The following is a 25,352-nucleotide window of genomic DNA, read 5'->3' on the forward strand; positions in this document are numbered from 1 at the left end:
GTAAATGTGTAGGTATAACTTCTTCTCTCCTATTATAACCATTTCCCAGTTGAGCTCCCACCATCCTTTGAATTTTATATAAATGCCATCCTTTCTTTCCCTTATCCCAACTTTGTTGCCACAGTGATTGAATAGACTTGTTTAATTATGACTTTCACCTCCTCTTAACATCACACACAAAATGCTGGAGTAACTCAGCAGGCCAGGCAGCATCTATGGAAAAGAGTAAATGGTCGAAGTCTTGGCCCAAAGCATCAACTGTTTACTCTTTTCCGTAGGTGCTCCCTGATCTATTGAGTTCCTCCAGCATTTTATGTGTGTTGTTTTGGATTTCCAGCATCCGCAGATTTTCTTGTGTTTGTGATTTACTACATTAATATTCTTAATTTTTAGTGATTGCTTGGCTGGAAGGTCTGCCACCATCATCCCCAGCATGGGCAGGGACCCAGAAGAAATGGATACACGAGCCTAGACCCTGCAGCTCTAGCAGATGTTGATCAATCTCTAGGAGAATGTCTGGCCTACAATTTGAAGTATTGGTTTTAATAGAGGTCAAAACTGAAAATAAATTAGAGCACAGAAGTACATAATCAGGGTGTACTTCATCCACCCATTGAAAGGGTAAAATGATAGCAACCATCTCAGATGTGAATACTGATACTTTGTCTGATAACCTTTTCTTAATAGTCCCCTGAAACTTCGGAACATGAACTAAAACAGCTGAATGACCAGTCAATGGTTCTTTCAGACCATCTGTATAGCTATATTAGAAACCATAATATCTACCTTGCATGTATTGCTGAACTACCTGATCCACTGATATACAATGAATCTTCATCTTAATCTTTTCTTGAAGGCTTAAATCAACCCCAAGCAAAGGGAAAAGCCATGAGGAGTGGCAGACAGGGGTATACAGGGACTATATTCCACACTGAATGTCCCAAGATTTTGTGCCCATTCATTTCCTTTGACTCAAAACTGAAGACCTTACAAATGCAGAGCTCCCAACACTTAATGCTGCCAATATTGAATGACTAATTCTATGTCCTCTTATGTTAACCCAATATACCATTGCTAACCATAACCTATGTAGATATAAAGGTAATTCACCCATTTCTACCAGTAATGCTGAAATTAGGAATGATTTAATAGCACCACAATGTAACCTCAATGCTTGAACTTGAACTTTATCTAGGGGCTTTAAAACTGCTGGTGAGGCTGACCCATAAGCAACACATCATAATCAAAGACAGATCTGCTTAAAGCAATATACATTTGTTTAAGTGACCTCCTACTTGCACCCCAATAAGAGCATATTAAGCACCAGAGCACATTAAGGGCTTTTTTGCACTTCTGTAGAATTTTATTCACATGCACCATCCATGTCAGCCTTATGTCCATAGTCATAGTCATAGTTGTACTTTATTGATCCCGGGGGAAATTGGTTTTCGTTACAGTTGCACCATAGATAATAAATAGTAATAGAACCATAATAGTTAAATAGTAATATGTAAATTATGCCAGTAAATTATGAAATAAGTCCAGGACCAGCCTATTGTCTCAGGGTGTTTGACCCTCCAAGGGAGGAGTTGTAAAGTTTGATGGATACAGGCAGGAATGATTTCCTATGACGCTCTGTACTGCATCTCGGAGGAATGAGTCTCTGGCTGAATGTACTCCTGTGCCCACCCAGTACATTATGTAGTGGATGGGAAACATTGACCAGGATGGCATGCAACTTAGACAGCATCCTCTTTTCAGACACCACCGTGAGAGAGTCCAGTTCCATCCCCACAACATCACTGGCCTTACGGATGAGTTTGTTGATTCTGTTGATGTCTGCTACCCTCAGCCTGCTGCCCCAGCACACAACAGCAAACATGATAGCACTGGCCACCACAGACTCGTAAAACATCTTCAGCATTGTCCGGCAGATGTTAAAAGACCATCTATAAGCTTTACCACTGAGTCTTGTTTAAAAGATTTACTGTATAACCTGAGATCAATTGTGGGTATAATATTCCTTTTAGAAAAGCAAATAACTTGAGTCTTTACCACAGAAATTTTAAACTCCCACCAGCGTCCCCATTCTTCTGCTTCATTAATAGCTGCCTGCATTTTCCAACTACATAATTTATATTCCTGCTTCTTTTCCACATTGCACAATCATTAACATATAAAGATTTTGAAATGTCTGAGCCAATGTTTAAGAAGATATCATTAATCATACCATTAAAAAAGAGTGAGCTACACATACTCACTCCCCTGTGGAGTTCTATTCTTTATCTCATGCTCCTGAGAAAATGTTGTTCACCCCCTAACCTGTATCTTCCTGTCACATAAAAGTTCATCAATCCATTTGAACCCTCTACCACGTATTCCCATCTTTTCAAATTAGACCAATAACTCTTATGTCCATTACATATCCTAAGATATTTTTCTACATCAAAGAAAACTGCTACCACTGATTCTTCATTAAATTGGGCTTTATGAACAATGGACACCAAACGTTTGGTGATATGGGCACTTGGATGGAGTGCACTTGTCAAGAAATGATGCATTTTGAATGCAGATCGTATGAAGTGCAAAGGAAACTCTGTGATAGACACAGTTTAGAATGGATAATTTGTTAAGCTCTCACTGCCATCATAAAGTATACAAGTGCGTATTTGACTTTCTAAAAATTATTAGACGCTTTGATAATCCCTGAGTTTATGCACCACTTTATACCACTTTACTGCATACCTTATGATGGCAGTGATAGCTTAACAAATTATCCATTCTAAACTGTGTCTATCACAGAGTTTCCTTTGCACTTCATACGATCTGCATTCAAAATGCATCATTTCTTGACAAGTGCACTCCATCCAAGTGCCCATATCACCAAACGTTGAGTCCACATCATTCTCCCTCTACGAAATCCAGATTGGTATGCAGCTATTTTTCCACTACTTTCCACAAAGTAAGAAAGCCTTGCTATGACCATTTGCTCTATTATCTTCCATACGTCCAGAAATGGCAGGATCTGATTGATCCACACCAGCTTTCAGTACAGGGAAAACAACCGCTAATATCTGGGAAGGAAAAGTCACCCTTCAACTCATATTGTATGAAAAAAATTCCAAAACCAATCCACATTTCAAACCCAATAGCCATGCAAACATACTATAACAAATATCATCTTTCCCTGGTGAAGTCTGACCACCACCATTAATAGACCTTTTAAGTTCAAACAATGTAAATTCAACATCCAAGCAGGGACTGGAACATTCTATTTTTCTGAGCAATGTGAGGATTCTTACCAACCTTGTTTCTCGATAAGACTTCTATTCTTTATTTAAATTGGCTGAACTATGTACTCTGACGTATGTTTTTGCTGATAATTCTGCCTTTTCAGAGTCAGTAGCTGCTGCCTTCACCCTACCACACAAGAGTTTTCTAACCCCCCTAAATTTTCCATATCAAACCCCAAACTTCCCCGACCTGGATTTCTTTCCCAATATTATCACAGTGCATTCTCAAATACATTTTCTTTGCCCTTATAACCACCCTTCTCTGTCTGTTGAGCATTAATGGCAGTCGGCCAACAGCTTTAAGGTGCATTACTGCCACCTTCTGTAGGTCAGGATATCTAAATCCTATATATTTATATTTGTATCAAGTTCTACAAAAAAAACCTCTGTTTTTAAGGAACTTCACTGTATATTTAAAGCAAGAATCCTGTGATCTTTTCCGCACAATATTGTTAATGTTAAGTTGAATTTTATTCTATGATAACTTAAAAATCAACCATTCCCTGATTATATCTTGGAAACCTCAACAGTACACGCTCAACCATTTCTTGTCCATTACAATACTCGCACCTTCTATTATTATGTTTCTTCATTAAAAAGAATGTAGCATTTAACCTTGAGTGCCCAAACCTCAAATCTCAATATTATCACCTCCTCTCTCCTGCTCTTTCCTGCATCCCTCGACCATCCCACTTCTTTCCAGAAATTAGAAAGATATTCATCCCATTGTTTACTCCACATTTTTTAAAAATTCACTTTTAATAATGCTTTTAATTTCTCCTTTACTGTAATTTATTTGAATGTCCACTTCTGCTGTCTGATTGCCTCCTTTCCTAATGTATCCACCTGCTCATTCCCTCTAATACCAACCTGTGCTGGAATCCACATCAAATATATACTGAGGACCAGATTTTAAGTTTCAGTAAAGCTTGTATTATCTCACACGTAATGTCTGGTCTTGTCTCTGAATGTAAATCTTCTAGACTCCTGATCGTTGTGCTTGAATCTGAAATTATTACAACTCTCATTGGTCTCACTTCTTCCTCCCACTGCAAAGTCCAGCTGTCGTTTCACCTGTATACACTGATAAATCCTCGTTTGTCCTCCCCTGAATTTTAATGTTAAAATCGGGCACTACCAACCTTACCCCCAATCTACTATTTTTGAAGCATCTGTGTGTATTTGTAAATATCCATAAAAATATTATTTACATAAGATTCAACTATATCTTGATTTAAAATCACTTCTCTATTTTTCTGTATCCTTTCAAATAATTTAAGAACCACCTCTGGTGCTTCACACAGCCATGGAGGCACCCCAGAAAAAGACAGTGAAGCTGGCAAATTGCTGTTCATACTCTTAAATCAGTTCTTGTTAATACAACTTACCATGAGAGGCTAAACCAATAAGAATTCTTATCCGAAAAGAATGAAGAATTTAGTGTTTTTTTAACTATTTAGCATACTATTAAAAAGAATGCATATCTATTTAAAGGAAGCTTACACTTCATAATATGGATGTGTTGCACAATACAGGATTGGCTGTCTGATTCCCATTATATTGAGTGAAGCTTTTCCCAAAGTGGAGAGGAAGCATTTTATCACAGATTATTTCTCATAATCATGGAAGTTGCAAGTATTGTGGCCATAACAAACCAGCAGGACAATTAAAAAATAAGTGAGGGGTGAAGGAATTAATTGTAACAGATTCACGATTTCAGCTTCTAGTAATGTTAACTCTTCCCCTTTCCATTAACAGGAATTTCATGGAAGTAGAGTGCTTACATAGAAACATTTGGAATGTCACTATTTGGATTAAATTGTATGAAGCCCAAACGCCAAGGTAAGTTTTAAAATTTCCTCAGCAGTTTTTGAATCTATTTTAAATACACCTGCACCACAAAATTCCAATTGTCTTAGTCTCTGTACTAAAATGTGAATTTCAAATCATAGAGCACGGAGGACTGTTCATTTGATGGAGCTTGGGCTGGGTTTGTGTCTGGGAGTAATTGGTTTATTTCCTAGAAACTCCACAAATGTTTCTTTCCGCAAATACTTCCAATTTGCTTTGAAATTGAATCAGTTTCTGTTACTTATTCATGCAGCCAATCGTAGATCATTCCAACTTACACAGATTTGTTTACAAAAAGTAGTAGACCTGGAATAACTGCTTTGCCTGGGAAGGCATGTCAATTCAGTGGGTTGTGCTAGGCCAATAGCAGTGTTTTCTTGAGAGCCAACCTTTGCAAATTTGTATAGTGTGTGAAGCCGAGAAATGTGTACCAAATGTATGTATAAATCTATTAAACCAATTGTCCGAACAGAGCAGACACTGCATTGTTTATGGCTATTAAGGGGGCTCTGCAAAGGGCCAGAGATTTTTGCAACTTTTGGCAACTTACAGTGGTATTGTATCAAGCTGGCTATTATGCAGTATTAGTGAGCCCTGTTCATTCAGTGGGAGATCACTGCATTTCATTCTCTTTTGCTTTAGCAATGGTGGCAGATCAACATGACCACAAGGAAAGTCAGGCTCGCAGTGGAGTCATGCCAGTGACTGCATGCATTTTCTTTCGTACTCACCACATCTATTCCTGAAACAAAAAGGATCCCAGTCTTTCAGCGGTCCGTGGATAGCCATAGATGATGCCACAGACGGGTCATGACACGGCTGCTCAGTCTGACACATTCACACACCATATGCAAGAATGAAACCATGGCTGTCATGAGAAATGTGAAAGGGGAGACCATTAGCTTGCTGAAGCCAGTGTGCACCACCATGCACCACCATGCAGGGGTGTCAACTCTGCTTAATTTTTCCGGGCATTACAATGAATGTACCTTTGCCTTATCAATGCGGTAGGTGATGTGACTTGCATGGCAATGTGTGCATCTGTCACCATACTCAAACCAAATTCAGAGCCAGACCACACAAGCAACAGGCACTACAAAGCTAAAGTCTGTGGCCATTGTGTGTTTTCAGAGTTTCACTCACAACATGAACATGCTTCTGCTTTGCAATTATGGTACGTAGAAAAGTTTTACTAATGGAATGGCTCACATCATGTGTTTACATCTAGCTCAATAGCATTTGTCTTGTATTCGAATATCACATTTAATATCTCTAAAGCTTTCTTCATATCATTATTTGATAGTACAATAGAACTAATATTCACAATGATTTTCAGAAAATCTGGTAATTTGATATCTAGATCATCTGGTTCTTTTTACCATGTTCTGTTTAACCTCAGCGATGCTCCTTTCGCCAAGCACCCTTTAAACTTAGTAGGGCCCTGTTCCCATGCTTTTTATAAAATTCACTTGCACCCTATTTCAGCCACTGCTTTTAAATTCACCTGATCAATTGTAAAATTTATGATACTGTTGTGTAACATTTAAGCAAAAAGTAACATATCATGTTGTAGTCAGGAATATTAGCCATTCTGACATTACCAAAGTTCTGATGATGCCAGAATATCAGCGTTTTATGTTTCTGTGTAATTATTTAAAAAGTGGATTTGTGACCTGGTATCATAGGAATTATGTAAGATTTATAAAATGCATAAAGAAACATAATTGAGACACTAAATGCTATTGATTGTTGCCACTTATTAAAAATTTAGTAATTGTGAAACTATTAGGAATAAAATCTTTATAAATGCTGTTAAATCTAATCCTTTAGTTCATTTTAAAATCCATTTATAGCAATTGTTTTGGTATTTTATGATATAAAGACAGATAGAAAGAGCAAGTAGGATTGCCAAGATACATAGTTGTAGTCAAGGCAGAATGTGTACTGGTTCAGTACAGTAAAACTCTAGTAATATAGCATATTCAAGACTGCTAAGTTAACAAATTTCATGTCACATACTGGTGATAATAAACCTGATTCTGATTCTGACTTTGGAGGTGCCATTCTGGCAGATTTTGTGGACCATTCCATTTAATACCTCAACGTGCTTTTAATTTGCATTTTTGTCTTCAATATTTCACAGTCAAATAGTATAGGTTTTTGCAAACCTTGTAAATTTCAAGGGAGTGAGAAATAAAACACATTAGATTTCAGGGGAGCTTAGGAACACAGATTGCTCTGTGTTTAAGGGAACATGGGGACTGTGACTCTGGTGTTATTAAGGGAATGTAGGAACCAAGGCTTTAAGGTCTTAAAAGCTGCAGAAGAACTGGGGTGCTGGCAGGTTAATGAGAGCACAGAAACTGAAGTCCCAGCACATTAATGGGAATATTAAACCAGGGCCCCAGTGTGCCAAAGTGATCACAGGAACCAGTGCCCCGGTGTGTTGATGGATCACAGAAATCAGCATCTGGTGAACCAGATTCCAAACCACTGGCATTTCTGAATATCTGATAGAAAGTCAGAGCTTAGAAAAATAGAGCGCTATGGGTAACCCTTGGTAATTTCTAATGTAAATACATGTTCAGCACAGCATTGTGGGCTGAAGGGCCTATATTGTGCTGTAGGCTTTTTATGTTTCTAAGTTACTATAATTTTGTTATAAATGGTCATTAATGCTCCAGTTATTTTGACCTTTGTATTTTTAAACAACAATTATTTTTGATGCATATGTTAAAATGTTGGAATTAAAGTGTTGTAACCTGACTGGAGAAATGTACTGTCAGGTTATCCATTTGTATTGTAGTAATTTAGAATAAGTGTTCACTTATTGGGTTTGAACTAAGGACCAAGCTTCTGATCACTCTTTCTCTGACAGATTCAGTTCTCCATGCTTTAGTATGTTGTTTGATGACTCTTTGGGTCTCTGTTCCATTGTATGTGGGAGTGCCCCCAGATAATCTGCTTCCGGAAGATGTTGCTGGATTTGATTAGTCAGATTATCGGAAAAAAGGTGCCCCTTGATCCTAAATTACGTATTCTGAATACATATCGAAAGGACTTTGTAACCTCCAAAAATGTAAGGTCTCTGCTTAATATTTGTTTTTTGGAAGCCAAACGCTGCATAGCCTATTCATGGAAGAAACCAACAACCAGTGGACTCTCACAATGGCTGAAAGGAATGACTTCTTATCTTGCTCTAGAAAAGATAAGCTACATCACAAAAAATAAACTTGGCAAATTTCAGGAAATTTGGGACATTTTCTACAAGTTTCTGGAGAACAATATTCAGGATGATGAAAATAACGAACTGAATTGACTGCTTTTTTAATGGTGGGGTGTTTGCTTTTTTTGTGTGTGTTTTTTTTTCTTTTGATTTTTTTATGTATTTTAATTTTTCCTTTCCTTTAACTTTGTTGTACTTTCAAACCCATGGATGATCTAATGTGTTTTCTTTTCACTCTGTAAAAGCAATAAAGAGATGTTTAAAAAAAACAATTATTTTTGAAATGCATTTATAGAAACAAATGAGTAATTAGGACCACAGTAAAGCATGTATGTCATCAAAGACTCTTATAACACTGAAGGAAATTATTTGCCCAAATTGCTTGTGGTGGTTGTTTGATAGAATTGTCCAATTTACTCTCACACCCATTTTTAAGTCATTTCTTCAATTACATATATGTGATTAACATAAATATTTGCTTGTATTTTACAGAGGAAGAAAGGTATTTGAAGGCAAATGATAGAGAATTCAATAAGAAATATCAATATGTGGTGAGTAAACAATTTTAAAATTCCCATCATACCCCTTGATGGCTCAGTGTACATCGGGGGGGGTGATTACTAAGTTTGCGGCCTAAGGTAGAAGGAGAAGAGTTACACGGCTCTTATTACGTGCACGTGAAGTTCAACTCTTTGAGTGATTATGCAGAAAGTTTGAAGTTAATAACTCATCTCCTTCTATCTTAGGCCACGAACCTATCAATCACCCTTGCTGTGGACCACTTCTGGAGGTCCAAGACACTGACCTCTCCAAAGAAGGGATCCGTATGCTCCAGGACCGCTAGACTAAGTGTGAAAATGTAGGAGGGGACTGTGTTGAAAAATAAATGTGCTAGGTTTTCTAAGATTGACTCCTTCTACCTTAGGCCACGAACTTATCGATCACTCTTCATATACCTGGTATGGTACGGTATGTCACAGAACAGGAAATATTCTGGGTTTGACGCTGCTTATCTACTGGGTGTAAAGCAACGTTCACACTTATAATTTGTAATATCAGATATCTGACTTGTTGATATCCTTACAGATAAGGATAATTGTGCTGCAGCTGAAGGCTGGGTGCTTGATAAATACCTAATTTTTAATAAGATTCTGGTGACCTACCACACAACATGTCATTTCATGCTGAGGGCATTTATGTTCAAGCGTGGTGGTTTAGTAAAGTTTTGTGTTCCTTTCCCTCTCTCTGTCTGTCCGTGAGTTTTTAAAAATATTTATATGTACGGCAAACCGTTGTTAATCTTTAAATCTCTCAGATCTTGAAATATACACGAGATCGATTCCTTCTAGCTTACACTTGTGCCTAAGGAGTTTATTTCCTGTGGGTACATAATATTGGTTTCCAAAATAGCTGATCTATTAAACAATTTGGGACGCACACACCAGTCCTCATAGAGGGATCAGAAGTGGAGAAAGTGAACAATTTCAGGTTTCTGGGTTTCAATATCTTTGACGACCTGGACGCAACATATTGATCAGCTATAAAGAAGGGAAGATGGTGTCTGTATTTCATTAGGAGTTGAGGAGATCTGGTATATCACCTAAAACACTTGCAAGTTTCTACAGATATACGGCGGAGAGCATTCTAACTGGCTGCATCTCCATCTGGTATGGGGAGGAAGGGCTACACCACAGGATTGAAGTAAGCTGTAGGGAGTTGTAGACTTAGTATCCAGGACGTCTTCAAGCTGCAGTGCCTCAAAAAGTCGGCATCCATTATTAAGGACCCCCTACCACGCAGGCATGTCCTCTACTCATTGTTACCATCAGGTAGGAAGTACAGAAGCCTGAAGGCACACACTTAGTCATTCAGGAACGGCTTCTTCCTCTCTGCCATTCGATTTCTGAATGGACATTAAACCTTTGAACACTACCTCACGACTTTTTATTTCTAAATTTTGCACTACTTAAATTTAATGATTTAATATATATACTACTATAATTCACAGTTTTTTTCTTAATATTATCATTTATTTCAATGTATTACTGCCACAAAGTTGACAAATTTCACCACATATGCCAATGATATTAAACCTGATTCTAATTCTGATTCTGATTTAAAAGCAAAACCATCCCAGATATTGGAAAGCTGAAATCAAAACGTAAAATGCTGGAGGTACTCTACAAGTTGTGTGGCATCTGTGGATAAATAAGTTAACATTTTATGTCGACAGCTTTTCATCAATGCTCTGACCTGAATGTTCTGATGAAAATCTGTTTACCTGGAATGCTAATTTTGTTTCTCTCACTGTAACTGTACGTCACGCCAGCTTTTTGTGATTATATTACGATTGATTTGATAACTATCTTCTGGGCCCCTCCCTCAAATTTTTAACATATGCAAATTCTTAACTAATAAGTGCCTTTAGCAATTAGTGATCAGTGCGAGAAAGCCTTATTTGGCTGAGAAATTTACAAACTTTTGGTCCTGTTGTTACACTTGAAGGAGTGAATCTCACTTTGTTTAGCATAACCAAACAATTTACAAGAATTTATAATTCCACCAACATGAAATATATATGGGGTTGAATTTCTGTCTAAAATCAGGGAGAGGTGTTTAGAGCAACATATCCTAAACCGGGTGTTGAATGAAGCATTACAGCTTTTGAAATCCATGTTCAGAAATTAGACTATATGACAAAGGAGCTGAATTAGCCCATTTGGCTTTAGACTCTGCTCTGCCATTCTATTATGGCTAATTTATTATCTCTCTCAAACCCATTCTCCAGCCTTCTCCTCTTTTATTTGCAGTACTATAAAATAAAATTATATTTTTTATGCAGAACTCAAAGTTAAGTTCTGTTGTTGTACATACGAGGGGTGATTGATAAATTCGTGGCCTAAGGTAGAAGGAGTCAATTTCAGAAAAACTAACACATTTACTTTTCAACATAGTCCCCTCCTACATTTACACACTTAGTCCAGTGGTCATGGAGCATACGGATCTTGGACCTCCCGAAAGTGTCCATAGCAGGGATGATTGATGTGTTCGGGGCCTAAGGTAGAAGGAGATGAGTTATGCAGCTCTTGTTACATGCACATGCAGTTCAATTCTTTGACTGATTATGCAGAAAGTTTGAATTTAATAACACAACTCCTTTTACCTTGGGCCACGAACATCAATCACCCCTTGTAGGGAATATAAATTATAATTGCCTTCTTCATATTACAGAAACAAACAGAAGATATTGAAATTTCTGTCAAAATTGTTTATTGCAAATTTGGTGTAATCTAGTATTTGTCTTAACATATAATCCATTGTCAAGTGTTAGAATTATTGAAATAAGCAATATAAATTATTAATTTTTCATTAGCTATTACAGTATTTATGATTATTTTACTTTGAAGTTATTCAATTTTTGTGATTCATCCCATTCAAATCACTTTTTACACAGAAATTTCTGGTTTTTGTATGCAAGTGTTGTTATTTCATATTTATGTTACTTAATTTCAATGCTTACTAAATTCAAATTTTGGTTTTCTTTACAGAATAATAGAATTAAAACCTCCAAATATAATATTTTTACATTCCTGCTAATCAACTTATTTGAACAGTTTCAACGAATTGCCAATGCTTATTTTTTATTTTTACTAATTTTGCAAGTGAGTATGTGTTTATGTTACCTTTCTACACCAACCTCTGGTCTCTCTGATACTTTCTTTGCTTTGACAGATATCATTGCAAATTCATGCTGCAATGTAACACTAATACATTTTTACAACTAAATATAGTTATACAGTATAGCTAAATAAAAAATATTGCTAAATGACTCCATAGATTTTATGTGTATTTGAACAAAATATTAATTAGGGAAGATTTCTTTGAGCAACAACCAAATCCATTTATGAAAATATGATTTTGCAGCATTTATAATGCACTCTGGAAACTTCCAACATCATCATTATCATCATTATTTGCCACGTTGTATGATGTCTTCCATTTGTCTTTAATTTGTGAAGTCCCAATAAACTCCTTAAAACTTTTACCTGTCCATCAGTACATCCAAAGACTATAGTTTCCTGTGTCATGGTTGAAAGAGATAGGCCACATTCAACAGATAGAGTTTTAGCCAAGCACCCATTCCTGGTTCCCTTATTAATAAAGAATAAAGTTTCAGTTGCCCTGAAGTGATTACCTGCAAGAAACTTTCAGGGGCATAACCTGTATCTACCACATGGCACAACCTTCCCATACTGCACTAAGAAGCAAGCTGTGAAATACGACAGAGATAAGTAGCAGCATTATTAAATGATCTAGAGACCAGGGAGCTGCAAGAAGTCACAACCTTGGCCTCTGAGGGCAAAGCATGTTAAGCCTATAAATGTGGCTGTATTTGAAAATATACGAGGTCAAGGATCTCACAGGGACAACAAATACAGTTTACTTGTTGCCTTTTTTGTCTCAGGGGAAATACGTTTGGTAAAACCTATTTTCTCCAAGTAAATAAAAACTGTTGCATTTCAGTTAATTGTGATTGAAAAACTCACTTGGCGAATTATATGAGTTTCACAACTGTTAAAATAGTAAATTCATGATAAGTTTATGACATGCAAAGACCAGACATCCTATTGTGTTCATGCCAGTTGAAAAAATATTCTGGTCATGTCCCACTTTCCCATTCTACCTCCATTGCCCTGCACGTTTTAGTTCTTAAAGCATGCATTCAAGTACTTTTTAAAGCTGATGTGGGTTTTTGGCTCCAACACTCTTTCAGGTAGTGAGTTTCAGTGGGTGAGAATTATCATTTTTTATTTCTGCCAATATCCACACCCATTTTACATCTGCCCCTTGGTTTATGACAAACAAGTAAAAACCTACAGGTGCTGGAAATCAAAGCAACACACACAAAATGCTGGAGGAACTCAGCCAGCCAGGCAGCACACATGGAGAAGAGTAGAGTGGATGTTTAGGACCAAGACCCTTCATCAGGACTGTCTTGCCTGTTTGTTTATGCCCTTTATACCACAGTACATCTCAAGTATGTCTTCCCTCAATCCATAACAGATGTTGGCAACATGCTTGTAAACCTACTCTAAATGAGAAAGTCCTCTGTGCATTGTTGGGAAAGGGGATGGTTGAAGAGGGAAGTTTAAGCCAGCGAATCTTAAAAGGCAGGAGAGATTGTGGGATGAGTGAAAATGGGATCTGAGCATATTGTGGTTTTCGGAGACCTTTAAATGTCATGAAATATCCTAGAGGTGTGGGAAAAACACAGCCAGTCATGTCCTCTTATCACTGTTACCATCGGGAAGGTGATACAGAAGCCTAAAGGTACACGCTCAGCAATTCAGGAACATCTCCTTCCCCTCACCCATCCAATTTTTAAATGAACATTGAACCCACGAACACTACCTCACTACTCCTTTATTTCTGTTTTATTTTGAAGTACTTACTTTAACTTAGCAACTTAATAGACATACTTAATGATAATCAGTTTTTTCATATTTCCTTCAGGTTATTCCACAAGTTTCATCTCTGTCCTGGCACACCACTGTTGTGCCTTTAGTGCTGGTATTGACAATAACAGCAGTGAAAGATGCTATTGATGATTACGTAAGTTCCTTTTGTATTCTGTAATTATCTTCTTTAGCAAATGTTTTACTGCATGACATAACTTCAGATGAATAAACACTACTTTTCTAAGATTTCCATGGCTTTACTGTGTATATCAAAACTTTTTATAATTTATTTTCAACTTTTTTATTAGATCACTCCATAGACTTCTCTTTTTCAACAGAGATTGTTTTTTACTTCTTGCAGAGAGAACCCTATGGAGCTTTACTCCATTTTTGTTTTAGAAAAATAAGACTTGAAATTATGAAATTACTAACAAATGATTTCACAATTCATTCATCTGAAACTCTGTCTCTGCTATTTTACTAGGAGCTTCAATCTACTTATTTTAGTCTCTGTTTAAAATATCTAAAGAAAAAATGATTATCACAGCATGGTGTGTTGAAGAAATTTATATTGTTTTACATCAGAAATCATGACTCTTTGTATTTAATTAATTACAAAAGCAAAAACAAAAGATCTTAGACCACAAAAGCTATCTAATTGTTGTAAAAATTCATCTGGTTCGCTAACTCTTCAGGGAAGGGAAGCCATTGTCCCAACCTTGACTGGCCTATTTCAGACTCGTCTGTGTGGTTGACTCTCAAGTGCCCACTGAAATTATTTGCCTGCCACTCAGTTACAAATGGTTAACTGTGCCAGCTCATCAGTGATGTCCAGATTAGAGTTTTGAATAAATGGCCTAAATATAAGAACATTAGAAATGGAAGCAGGTGTAGGCCATTTGGCTTCTTGTAGCTATATTGCCATTCATTAAAAGTATGGTCGACTTTTCTACTGAAATGATATTTTCCTGCACTAATTCCTGTTGCCTTTAATATGTTTCTCAACACATTGAACAATCAATTTGTAGTTCAAACCTATTGAGCCTCTACTGTTCTCTAGACAAGAAATTCTAAACTCAGGAGTAAAGGTTTCTTCTCCTTCATCTTTCCTCATAGGACAATAATGCTATCCCAGGAATGAATTCCCCCTTTCAATGATGCTGATTATCAAATCATGGGGATTGTCTGCTTTTAGCTTATGGATGTTTCCAATATAAGTTGTATTAATGCTAATTTCTGTCATTTCCTCTTTTGCTTTAGACTTGTTGTTCTCCACAATTTCTGGAAGATTTCCTCTGCCCTTTTCCATGAAGAGAAGCACAAAATGTTTGTTTCCTCTTTCTGTTATCTGTTTATTCCTCAATATAATATTTCTCATCTCAGTCTGTAAGAGATCCATATTTATTTTCTGTCAATAATTTTCTTTATTGTATCTGTAGAATCTTTTACAGCCTTTTTCTTTTCTCTCTAGATTACACTTGTCCTCTGCTCTCACATTCCTTATCAGTTCTCCTTTGACAAATTTTGAAATCTTCCCACTCCTCAGATTGTTGTTTTTTTAGCGATATTCTAATCCACTTCCTATTTAGCCATGACTGGATCACTTTTTCTGCTAGATTTTTTGTGTTTTGTAGATCTATGAATTTTGTAGAAATATAAATTTATTGTTAACCGTATGCTAGTTCCTTTAATTGTTTTCATTCCTTGCATTGTAGTTTCCAAATCTACTATGGTCACCTTACGCATGATATTTTCATAGTTTTCAATGCTTAGAGTTGCTCCAGTATCTCACTTAAAATGTGGAAAATTGAAAAACAGATCCAAGTATGGAGCTGTTCACAAAAAATGAAGAAATCCAATTCAGTTAATTACAATCTGATCAGTGTGCTCTCAATTATCAGTTAAATGATAGAAGATGTCATTAACATTCCTCTCAAATGTTAATTACTCTCCAGTAATCAGCGCACACTGAACACCCCGTTTGCATTTCACCTGGACTAGTTGGCTTTAGGTTTCATCACAGCTCTGGCCCAAAAATGGATCAAAAGAGCTTAATTGCAGAGGTGAGCCAAGAGCGACTGCTCTTAGCAATAAGGTAACGTTTGACTGGATGTGGCCTTAGTAAAGCTGAAGTCAAGGTGCCAACACTCCAGTGAATATGTATCTTACTGAATAGAAGGTGGTTGTGATTGGTGGAGCCCAAAGACACCACTGTAGGAGACACGAGAAGTAGCGGATGCTAGAAGCCGGAGCAACAAGCAATCTAATAAGCTCCTCCAGCAGACTATTTGTTACATCACTGCATCTCTCGGTTCATCAGCGATAGTCATTTCATCATAAGATCAAAATGGGCTGTTTACTGATGGTTCTTCCATCTTCAATTACACAGGCAACTCCTTAGCAAATTAATCAATCCATGTTTGTATGCAGAAAATGTAGATAACATTCAGCTTACTTCAATAACCAACTTCCCCTGGGATCAATAAAGTATGACTATGACTATGACTTAGCAGGGGCAAGTAAAAAAAATTGCGCTCAGAAGTGCCAGGTGCTGACCATTTTCAAGAAAAGAGAATCTGACCACCTGCCCTTAATATTTAATGGCATTCATTGCTAAGTCTTTCATCGTCATCATCCTAGGAGTCACGGTTGACCTGAAGTGCAGCTGAACAGGCAACGTTAATACCGTGGTGAAGAGAACAGATTAGGTCTGACTGTCATGTAGTTAGTGCCTTTCCTGCTGACAGCACAAAGCTATTCCATCAGCTTCAAACTTGATATATTCTCTTGATATATAAATATTGCTCCAATAATCAAGAAGCTTAACACCATTCTTGGCAATACTAACAACTGATTGGCTCTCTGCTTATCACTTTAAACAATCACTTCCTCTACCTCTGGTGAACTATAATTGCTTTGTGCACCATTTATGAAGTACACTGCTTTTAGGCACCTGGGGTACTCCAACAGTGCCACTTAAACCTGTAATTGTTGCAACTATTATCATCAAAAAGGACAAGCTTAAGCTTAGGCAAATGGAAACGTAAACATCTAAATGTTCTCATCCAAATGATCTCAATTCTATGGAAATAATTTGGTATTCCCTCAATATTGTTGAATCTAAATCCTGGTACCTCCTACCCAACAGCAAACCTTCATCAGAAGGTCGGCACTGGCTTATCAACATCTTTTCAATGTGGACAGTGAATTGTGGCCTTATTGGTGACAATCACATCGAGAGAGAAAATACTAAATAAAAAAAAGTTAAAACAAAAGCTAAGCTTTAGAGACTTGTAAGACTGTAGAAAAAAATCTTGTATACGTTTCAGGATGGTTAATATAATATTGTTCTTGTGTTCCATTGCGACTGAGTAAGCTTTAATATCTAAAACTGTCCTTACTAGCTGTTTATTTCTATTGATCACCCTACAAACTTAATTATGAAGTGTACAGTGAGAACATCAGTAATATTTTAGGAGTACACCTTCCAGAACATCAATTTTTGTTTGCTGTTAATCGACAATTGATATTCTGCCACAATATATATGTTATAGATTAGTTATTCTTTAAATATTTCTCGTATTGATTGCCTCCCACTGCAGTAAAAGAAAAATCAGTAGGTACATATAATTTCAATATCCCTCTTTTCTCTGACAGTGTAGGAAGCTATTTCAATTCTATGTCAGTTTGTGAAACAGTCCTATTTCCCAGTACTTTTCCAAATAACTGTTTCTCCCTATATTTCCTTCACCTCTGTTCCCTCCTGCCCCAGATTCACAGATTCTCAGATTCTACCATTCCCCTACATACCAGGGACAACTTACACTGACCAATTTTGCCTGCCAATCTACATGTCTTGTATATGTGGTAGGAAATCAAAGCATCTGGGAGAAAGCCCATGTAATTATAGGGACAACATGCAAACCGTACACAGACTGCACTAGAGATTAGGACTGCACCTGCCTCAGATCACTGGTGTTCCAAGCTGCATCATTGTGCAATCCCTTTAATTTAAGAAGATGGCAGGGGGAAAGGAAAATTAGACTATTGTTTGCTCTACAAAGATAAGGGAATGAATAGCTTTCTTCTGTGATTTATGATCCTACAGTAAGATTCATACATATATATATGGAATGAATAGCTTTCTTCTGTGATTTATGATCCTGTAGTAAGATTCATATATACACACACACATATATACACATACACAGTATATATGAAAACCATTCCTCCTGCAGTTAGGATTTTACATTTCATAATTAAAAATATTAGATTGAATTTTCAGCTCCAGTAAAAAATAGAACAGCTGAGCTGCATTTCCTTTCAAGTCACATCCTTATAAAAATGTTGAATGTGTTTCAGTTCTATGCCTTACAAATGATCTACCGATAAAACTTAAATGCTAAAATAGCTTAAAACAAGAATTGATATATTCTTTTATCCAGTGCCAAATAAAAATAGATCTGTTTAATTGACTTCTACATTTTCCATATCCTTTTCCTTTGTTATTGCAGTTCTTAAAAAAATTACCCGCACATCTCTGAGTCATAGTCATACATTCCTACTAGTAAATGTTGAAAGAGCAAACAGAGTCATATTATTATGGTATGTAATTGATGATATGATGAACTGAGTCAGGAAGTGCTATTTTTTGCATAATATGATCAACTCTAATTAAACAAGAATTTCAAAAGAATTAGCATTTATCATTTGCTTAAACTTCCAGTTTCGCTATAAAAGTGACAACCAAGTCAATAACCGAGAAGTCACAATTCTCCTTGATGGAAAGTGAGTATTACCTCTCATGCTTCGTGTGTTTTCTTCAAAGAGAAAATATCTACATCTGCAATCAATTAATATTATACTTCGTGTATGCATTAGTCTATTCTTTTCTTATTGCTAATTGATAGGATCCAGGTACATTTAATATCTTTTATTTCTCGCATTAAGTTAGTATGTTCACATTATCATGGAAACCTTGATCTTACTGATTTGAAGAAACTCCCAGCATTAGGACATCTTTATAACACTCTCAATTTTTAAACCCTTATTTATTGAAATGCAGTGCAGAATAAGCCCTTCTAGCCCTTTGAGCCACTTAGGCTAGGAATTTATTCCTAGCCTACTCACAGGACAATTTACAATGATCAACTAACCTGCTAACCTGCACACCTTTGGACTGTGGGAGGAAACCAGAGCACCTGGAGGAAACCCATGAGGTCATGTACAAGCTCCTTACAGACAGTGGGGAAATTGAACCGTATACTGTAAAGCGTTGTGCTAACCACTATGCTACCATGCCCCCCATGCCTTTCTATATGTAGGAAATGAGGTAAGACAGTTATTATTGCTCATTTCTGATTGCCTTGGCACTTGTAGATTGAACTATAATAAATGGTAGGCTCTCTTCCCTCAGCTGAACTGAACTGGCAGGGTTTTCATGATAATCCAGTAATTTTCAAGAAAATTCTCTGATACAAGCCCACAACTGTCCTGATAAATTGAACTCAGTTGCCAAACTTGGCATGGTTGGATTTGAGGATAGAAAGGATCTCTGGATGGAGCTGGGCACTGCTACTTCCTTGGCTTTCTGAACTGAAACAAATACAGCTGACTTTATCAGGTAAAATATTCAATTAGACTTCTTCCTTCCAGAGGTAGCAGAGGGTCTCAGTATCCTTTCCTGAGCCCGGTAAATGACTGTGGCACACAGATTGTGGAATTTCTGACATTGTATTGATTTTGAACAAAATGATTATAGGCTCTGAATGTGCACAGTATGTGATTCCATGGATTGACAGCTTCTCAATCTGAGTGGCCAGGAGAAAGATTATCTAACATCAAATGGACCTTTTGTGGTTTTCTGTAGTCGTAGACAAAAGCAGGAGTATGAATAAAATTGTAACTTATTTTAGTTGAGGCTGTTTTATTATAACATCTTATTGGGGCAGCAGTTACAATTTCATCGCTGTCTAGATGGCTTGTTCTCAGTAGCTGAGTGACTATTAATTGAAATGGCTGGGCCCCACTGAATTGTTTTTGCTTGTCCTTTCCATAGAAACCATAGAAACTACAGCACAGAAACAGGCCTTTTGGCCCTTCTTGGCTGTGCCGAACCATTTTCTGCCTAGTCCCACTGACCTGCACACGGACCATATCCCTCCATACACCTCCCATCCATGTATCTGTCCAATTTATTCTTAAATGTTAAAAAAGAACCCGCCTCTGATCAATTCTGATTCTGATTCTGAAAATCATGAATTGAAGCATCCAATCTAATTCTGCAGTTGACATGATTTCACCTGGAAAGAGCCGTTAGCATATGAAATAAAGTAAAATGGGAGATTGACGGTCACTGTAAATGAAAACAAATTTTTTGTTTATGAGTAATATCATAAGAGATAAATTAGTTTATTTTTTGAGACTGAATTCCTGATAGAATTTCAACTCCCATCTGTATCACACAGGATTGTGGATGGTACAAAGTAGAACTTTTTTTTGAAACTCCAGTGATGTGTTATTCTGTATCGGGCATTTGATGCATTTATTTTATTTTCTTTAAGGTTGCAAAGAAAAAAATGGATGAATGTTCAAGTGGGAGATGTAATTAAGTTGGAGAATAATCAATTTGTTACTGTAAGTAGTGACTAAAATCTTGTTTTTCTTTTTGCTGATGGAATGATACTTCCAGAGTCCACACCATCACCCAAACGTAGTACTGTACAGCAATGGGGGTCTTGTGAGGAAATGATAACATGCCATTGTTTTCTATCCTTCCGCCTATTTCTTACCCTTTCCAATTTGTTGCCATATTAAAGTTCAAAATTTCAAAGTTGTAAAGCTTTTGTCAGTCTGCTCAGATTGTCATTGTCCCTTATTCTTTCCCTTCTCAAACTGCAATTTAGTTTCAGTGGCCTCGTGAGTGACTTGAAATGATGTATTTAAATTCCACCATGCTAGGGCGTAAAACTAATTTTTTTTAGATCAAATTTTACTTAACATCAGAAAGAGATGCTGTATTATTATTAAAACATACTGTGACCCTATTATTAAACATGATACAGTTTTCCTTAATTAATATTCATGATTTAATTTTTAATCAAAGCCCAACTCAACTGTTTTCTTATTACTGTCAAAACAGTCCTCCCAGTTCCTGTTCTATTCCCTTTATTCAGGTAAGCTTGAATTTGCTTACCTTTTGCCAGCAGTTCCATAGGGAGCTGATGTCTTGCTTGTGTGATTGACTTCCTTTGTCTTCTAAACATGTACGTAAAATTGAAATGCACGATAGACTACAGGTTAGATGCCGGTGAATCTGATCTCATGATCTGCCACTGGGCCCAATGGTAGAGCACAATGCACTGAGCTAAGGGGGTTGGATGCACACTTAACATTACACCAAAACTTTATTTATCTGCTGCATATTCCATTCAAAAGGTGTAATTTTGATGTTGTTTATTTTTTTTTGTAAAAATTAGGTACTTGTACTTTAGTATGTTTTTAAATAAACTAACATTTTTTAAAATAGTTATATTTGTTTAGTTAAATAGATTTGAACTGTTTTTGAAAGTCTTTGGTTATTAATGGGCCATCAGAATGCACTAAGGCAGGGCCTCAGGATTTACTTCTTGAGGCCTAGTTACCACTTGTACACATGTGTAGCCTGCTGGCTGGCTGTTGTAGCCAAGCCGCCTGTTTGACAGGCTTCATAGGGTAACAAGGGGTGAGCACAGGTGGCAGTGTGAATGGAGCACAATGTAGCCCAACTTTTTCTTCTATCAAACAGTCTCTACCTCTTCACTTTTTCTTTCATCATTGTAATCTAGTTAATATTCCCCTCTTCCTTGAATACTAATCTTTTCTAAATTGCTTTTTTTTATTCTGACCAATGTTGATAGGAATTTCTACTTTTACAAAAATTCTCTTCTTCATTCCACAACAGCAAGGATTCTGTAGATTACAGGTGACACCAGTATTACGGCCATTCAGGACACAGAAATTCATTTTGCATAATTCATATATCATTACCCAGAAATTTGAAATAAGAGACAAAATTCTTTTTCATGGGATTTGTGTGTGATAAAGGTAAATAAATCAATACAATTTTGCTTTCAACTTGCATTTATTAACACACGAGCAGATGGTGCAGCCTCATATTTTAGTAAATCATGATACAACTCACCTTTTAGGAACGTAGATCCCCATTATGCAGGGGTCACCCATGGTATTGTTTTTAATTTATTTCCACAAGTGGCTTCTCAATTAATCATAGAGTTATGATTGTACTTTGTTTTTAATGCCAAATAAAAATGATGCCAAGTTTCAGTATTGTCCCTTTAAATTCATTCCAGGTAACTCTACTTACTTCAATATATTTTTACCATAATGCACCTATTAATTTCCTTACTTGTTTTTCTTCATATGTCAGCCAGTTATCTTTGTTCAACCTGTTGTCTCTTGTTTGAAGAAAGAAACATTTAAGCTAGTGGGACTTCAACCAAGGAGCATCAGATTGGTCTCTGTTGTTACATGAGAAAAGATTTGGCAGGAGGATCTATGAATGGTCTCATATTTGAAAGAATGAAGAATGATTGCCAACACTGTAGATTTTATTTTTATTTTATTTTATTTCGAGATACAGCGTGGAACAGGCCCTTCTGGCCCAACAATCCGCTAGTTAAACACCAGCCAAATCACAGGATAACGTGCAATGACCAATTAGCCTACTAACCGGTACGTCTTTGGACTGTGAGAGGAAGCCAGAGCACCTGGAGAAAACCCCATGTGGTCATGGGAGAACATACGAACTTTTTACAGACAGTGTCGGAATTGAACGCCAATCGCCCCAGGGCTGTAATGATGCCATAGTCGAGCCGTATGAGGAATAAAACTTGAAAATGCTAGAAATACTCGACAGGTCAGGCAGAATCTATGGAAAGAAAAACATCATTAACCTTTCACATTGAGGGTCTTCCTCAGAACTAGGAAAGAAAGAAAAGTAAGTTAGTTTTAAGTTGCAGTGGAAGTTGGAGGAGGGGTAGGTAGGATAGTAGGATGCCTGTATAGGTCGAGCCCAGGGTTGGTTGGGGGTATTCCGCAAGTTTCAGTCATATACTTTATTTGCCTGTCTTTTGAATGACCATCTCCTCTAGAAGTCTGAGACAGTGGCCCGGTATTTCTCTCAGCATTGGCATGACCTGAACATGTACAACAGCCTTGCATTTTGTCACGTTTTACATTTCTTCATCTGTTTGATCACTCTTCAAGTACTGCTATAAGCTTTCTGTACACTAGTTACCCTTATGGTAGCTCTGGTCAGTTCTGACCACGCCCTATCACAGATATTCCCTTTGTTTTATCTATCCCACCCCCTACTCTGTAACTTCTCAGTTCTGACAAAGGGTCTTTTCCATGAAACACGACCTCCCTCACTGTCTCCACAGATGCTGCTTGACCAGCCGAGTGTTCCCAGCATTTCTGTTTTTATTTGAGAGTTCCAGCATCTCCTGTTTTGAACCATAAGACATACTGTAGGTGCAGAATTAGGCTATTCAGCCCAGCAAGTTTGCTCTGCCATTCAATTTTATCTGGTTTATTTTTCCTTTCAACTCCATTCTCCTACCTTCTCCACATAACCTTTGACACCCTTAATAATTAAGTACCTGTCAAACTCCACTTTAAATATCCCAAAGGCAACCTCCACAGCCGTCTGTGGCATTGAATTTCGTAGATTCACCACCTTTTGGCTAACAAATTCCTCCTCATCTCTGTTCTAAAGAGATACTCTTCTATTCTGAGGCTGTGCCCTCTAGTTCTAGATTCTGCCACTATTGGAAACATCCTCTGCACGTTCAGTCTATCTAGGTCTTTTGATATTCTGTGGGTTTTAATGAGATCCTCTTTTCCTTTCATTCTTCTAAACTCCTACAAGCACAGCACGGACCTAGAGCCATCAAATGCTCCTCATACTTTAACCCTCTCATTCCCAGGTTCATCGTCATAAACCTCCTCTCTGGACCCTTTCCAATGCCAGCATATCTTTTCTTAGATATACAGCCCGAAGCTACACACAATGCTCCAAATGTGATCTGACCAATGCCTTATAAAGCTGGGGAGAGGATTGCATTGCATCCTTGTGTTTCTATTCTAGTCCCCTTGAAATGAATGCTAACATTACCTTTGCCTTCCTTACTACCAAAAAAACTTGCAAGTTAACCTCTTGTGAATCCTGCTCTAGGACTCCCAAGACCCTTTGCACTTCTGATTTCTGAATTTTCTCACCATTTAAAAAATAATCTACAACTTAATTTCTTCTACCGAACTGTATGATCATACCGCGCCCCCCCCACACACATAGTATTCTATCTGCCACTTCTTTGCCCTTTTCTCCTAATACATCCAAGTCTTTCTGCAAACTATTTCCTCAACACTATTTTCTCAACATTACCTGCCCTTCCATCTAAATGCCTAATTGACTATTGTCTGGTGGCATTAATATCAACCATTATGAAATGTTTTGAGAGGCTGATCTTGGTGCATATTAAAGCCTTTCTGCTGGCTACATTGAACCCTTCCCAGTTTGCTTATCGCTCAAATCGATCCACCGATGATGCAATAACCTCTGCCCTCCACTCTGCGCTGTCCCAACTGGAAAATGGGGCCTCATATGCCAGACTGTTGGTTATAGTCTTTAGTTCAGTGGTTAACACCATCATATCCCAGACACTGGTGGGGAAACTGTCCTCGCTGGGTCTCAATACCTCCCTCTGCAACTGGATACTGGACTTCTTCATGGAAAGGCCCCATTGTTCTTCTGGGCAGCAGCATCTCTTATCCCCTTACGCTGAGCACTGCACTCCCCAAGGCTGTCTGCTCAGCCGGCTGCTGTTCACACTGCTGATGCATGACTGTGTCACAGGATCCAGCTCAAACAGTGCTGTCAAGTTTGTGGATGACACAACAGTGGCTGGCCTCATCAAGAACGATGATGGGATGGAGTATAGCGAGGAAGTGGGGCAGCTGGTGGATTGCTGTGAGAAGAACAACCGAAGTCTGAATGTGTAGAAGACAAAGGCAATCATTGTGGACTTTAGGAAAGTGCAGACGAACCATCGCCCTCTGTGTATATGTGGCTCCTCTGTAGAGAGAGTTAAGTACACCAAGTTCCTGGAAGTTCACATCACAGATAACCTCACCTGGTCCCTTAATATCATGTCCCTGAACAAGAAGGCAGAGCAGTGCCTCCACTTCCTTAGAAGATTGAGGCAAGCAAGACTCCTTCCCAGCCACCATCTTAACTGAATTGTACAGGAGCAGCACAGAGAGTGTCTTGACAAGTTGCATCTCCATCTGGTATGGGAGCAGTTGAGCATCAGACCAGAAATCCATACAAAGGACTGTGAGAACAGCTGAGAGGATCACAGGGGTCTCCCTATCATCTATCAGGGACATTTATCAGGAGTGCTGCATATGTAGGACCCTTACTATCATTAAGGATCCCACCCATCCATCCAGCATCCTCTT

General features: G+C 37.5%; 1 protein-coding gene across 1 annotated transcript in view; it reads left to right on the forward strand.

The window, feature by feature from the left end:
• Positions 1 to 25,352, forward strand: part of LOC134343938 (phospholipid-transporting ATPase ID-like) — a 146,497-nt gene that overhangs the window by 21,465 nt on the left and 99,680 nt on the right. The window contains exons 2-7 of the mRNA XM_063042898.1: positions 5,052 to 5,135; positions 8,863 to 8,921; positions 11,919 to 12,032; positions 13,885 to 13,983; positions 18,556 to 18,617; positions 20,393 to 20,465. Of these exons, the coding sequence (XP_062898968.1) occupies positions 5,093 to 5,135; positions 8,863 to 8,921; positions 11,919 to 12,032; positions 13,885 to 13,983; positions 18,556 to 18,617; positions 20,393 to 20,465 (450 nt within the window). The 5' untranslated portion in view covers positions 5,052 to 5,092. The remainder of the gene's footprint in view (positions 1 to 5,051; positions 5,136 to 8,862; positions 8,922 to 11,918; positions 12,033 to 13,884; positions 13,984 to 18,555; positions 18,618 to 20,392; positions 20,466 to 25,352) is intronic.

This window comes from Mobula hypostoma, chromosome 3 (assembly GCF_963921235.1).
Source record: "Mobula hypostoma chromosome 3, sMobHyp1.1, whole genome shotgun sequence".
Taxonomy (NCBI): Eukaryota; Metazoa; Chordata; class Chondrichthyes; order Myliobatiformes; family Myliobatidae; genus Mobula; species Mobula hypostoma.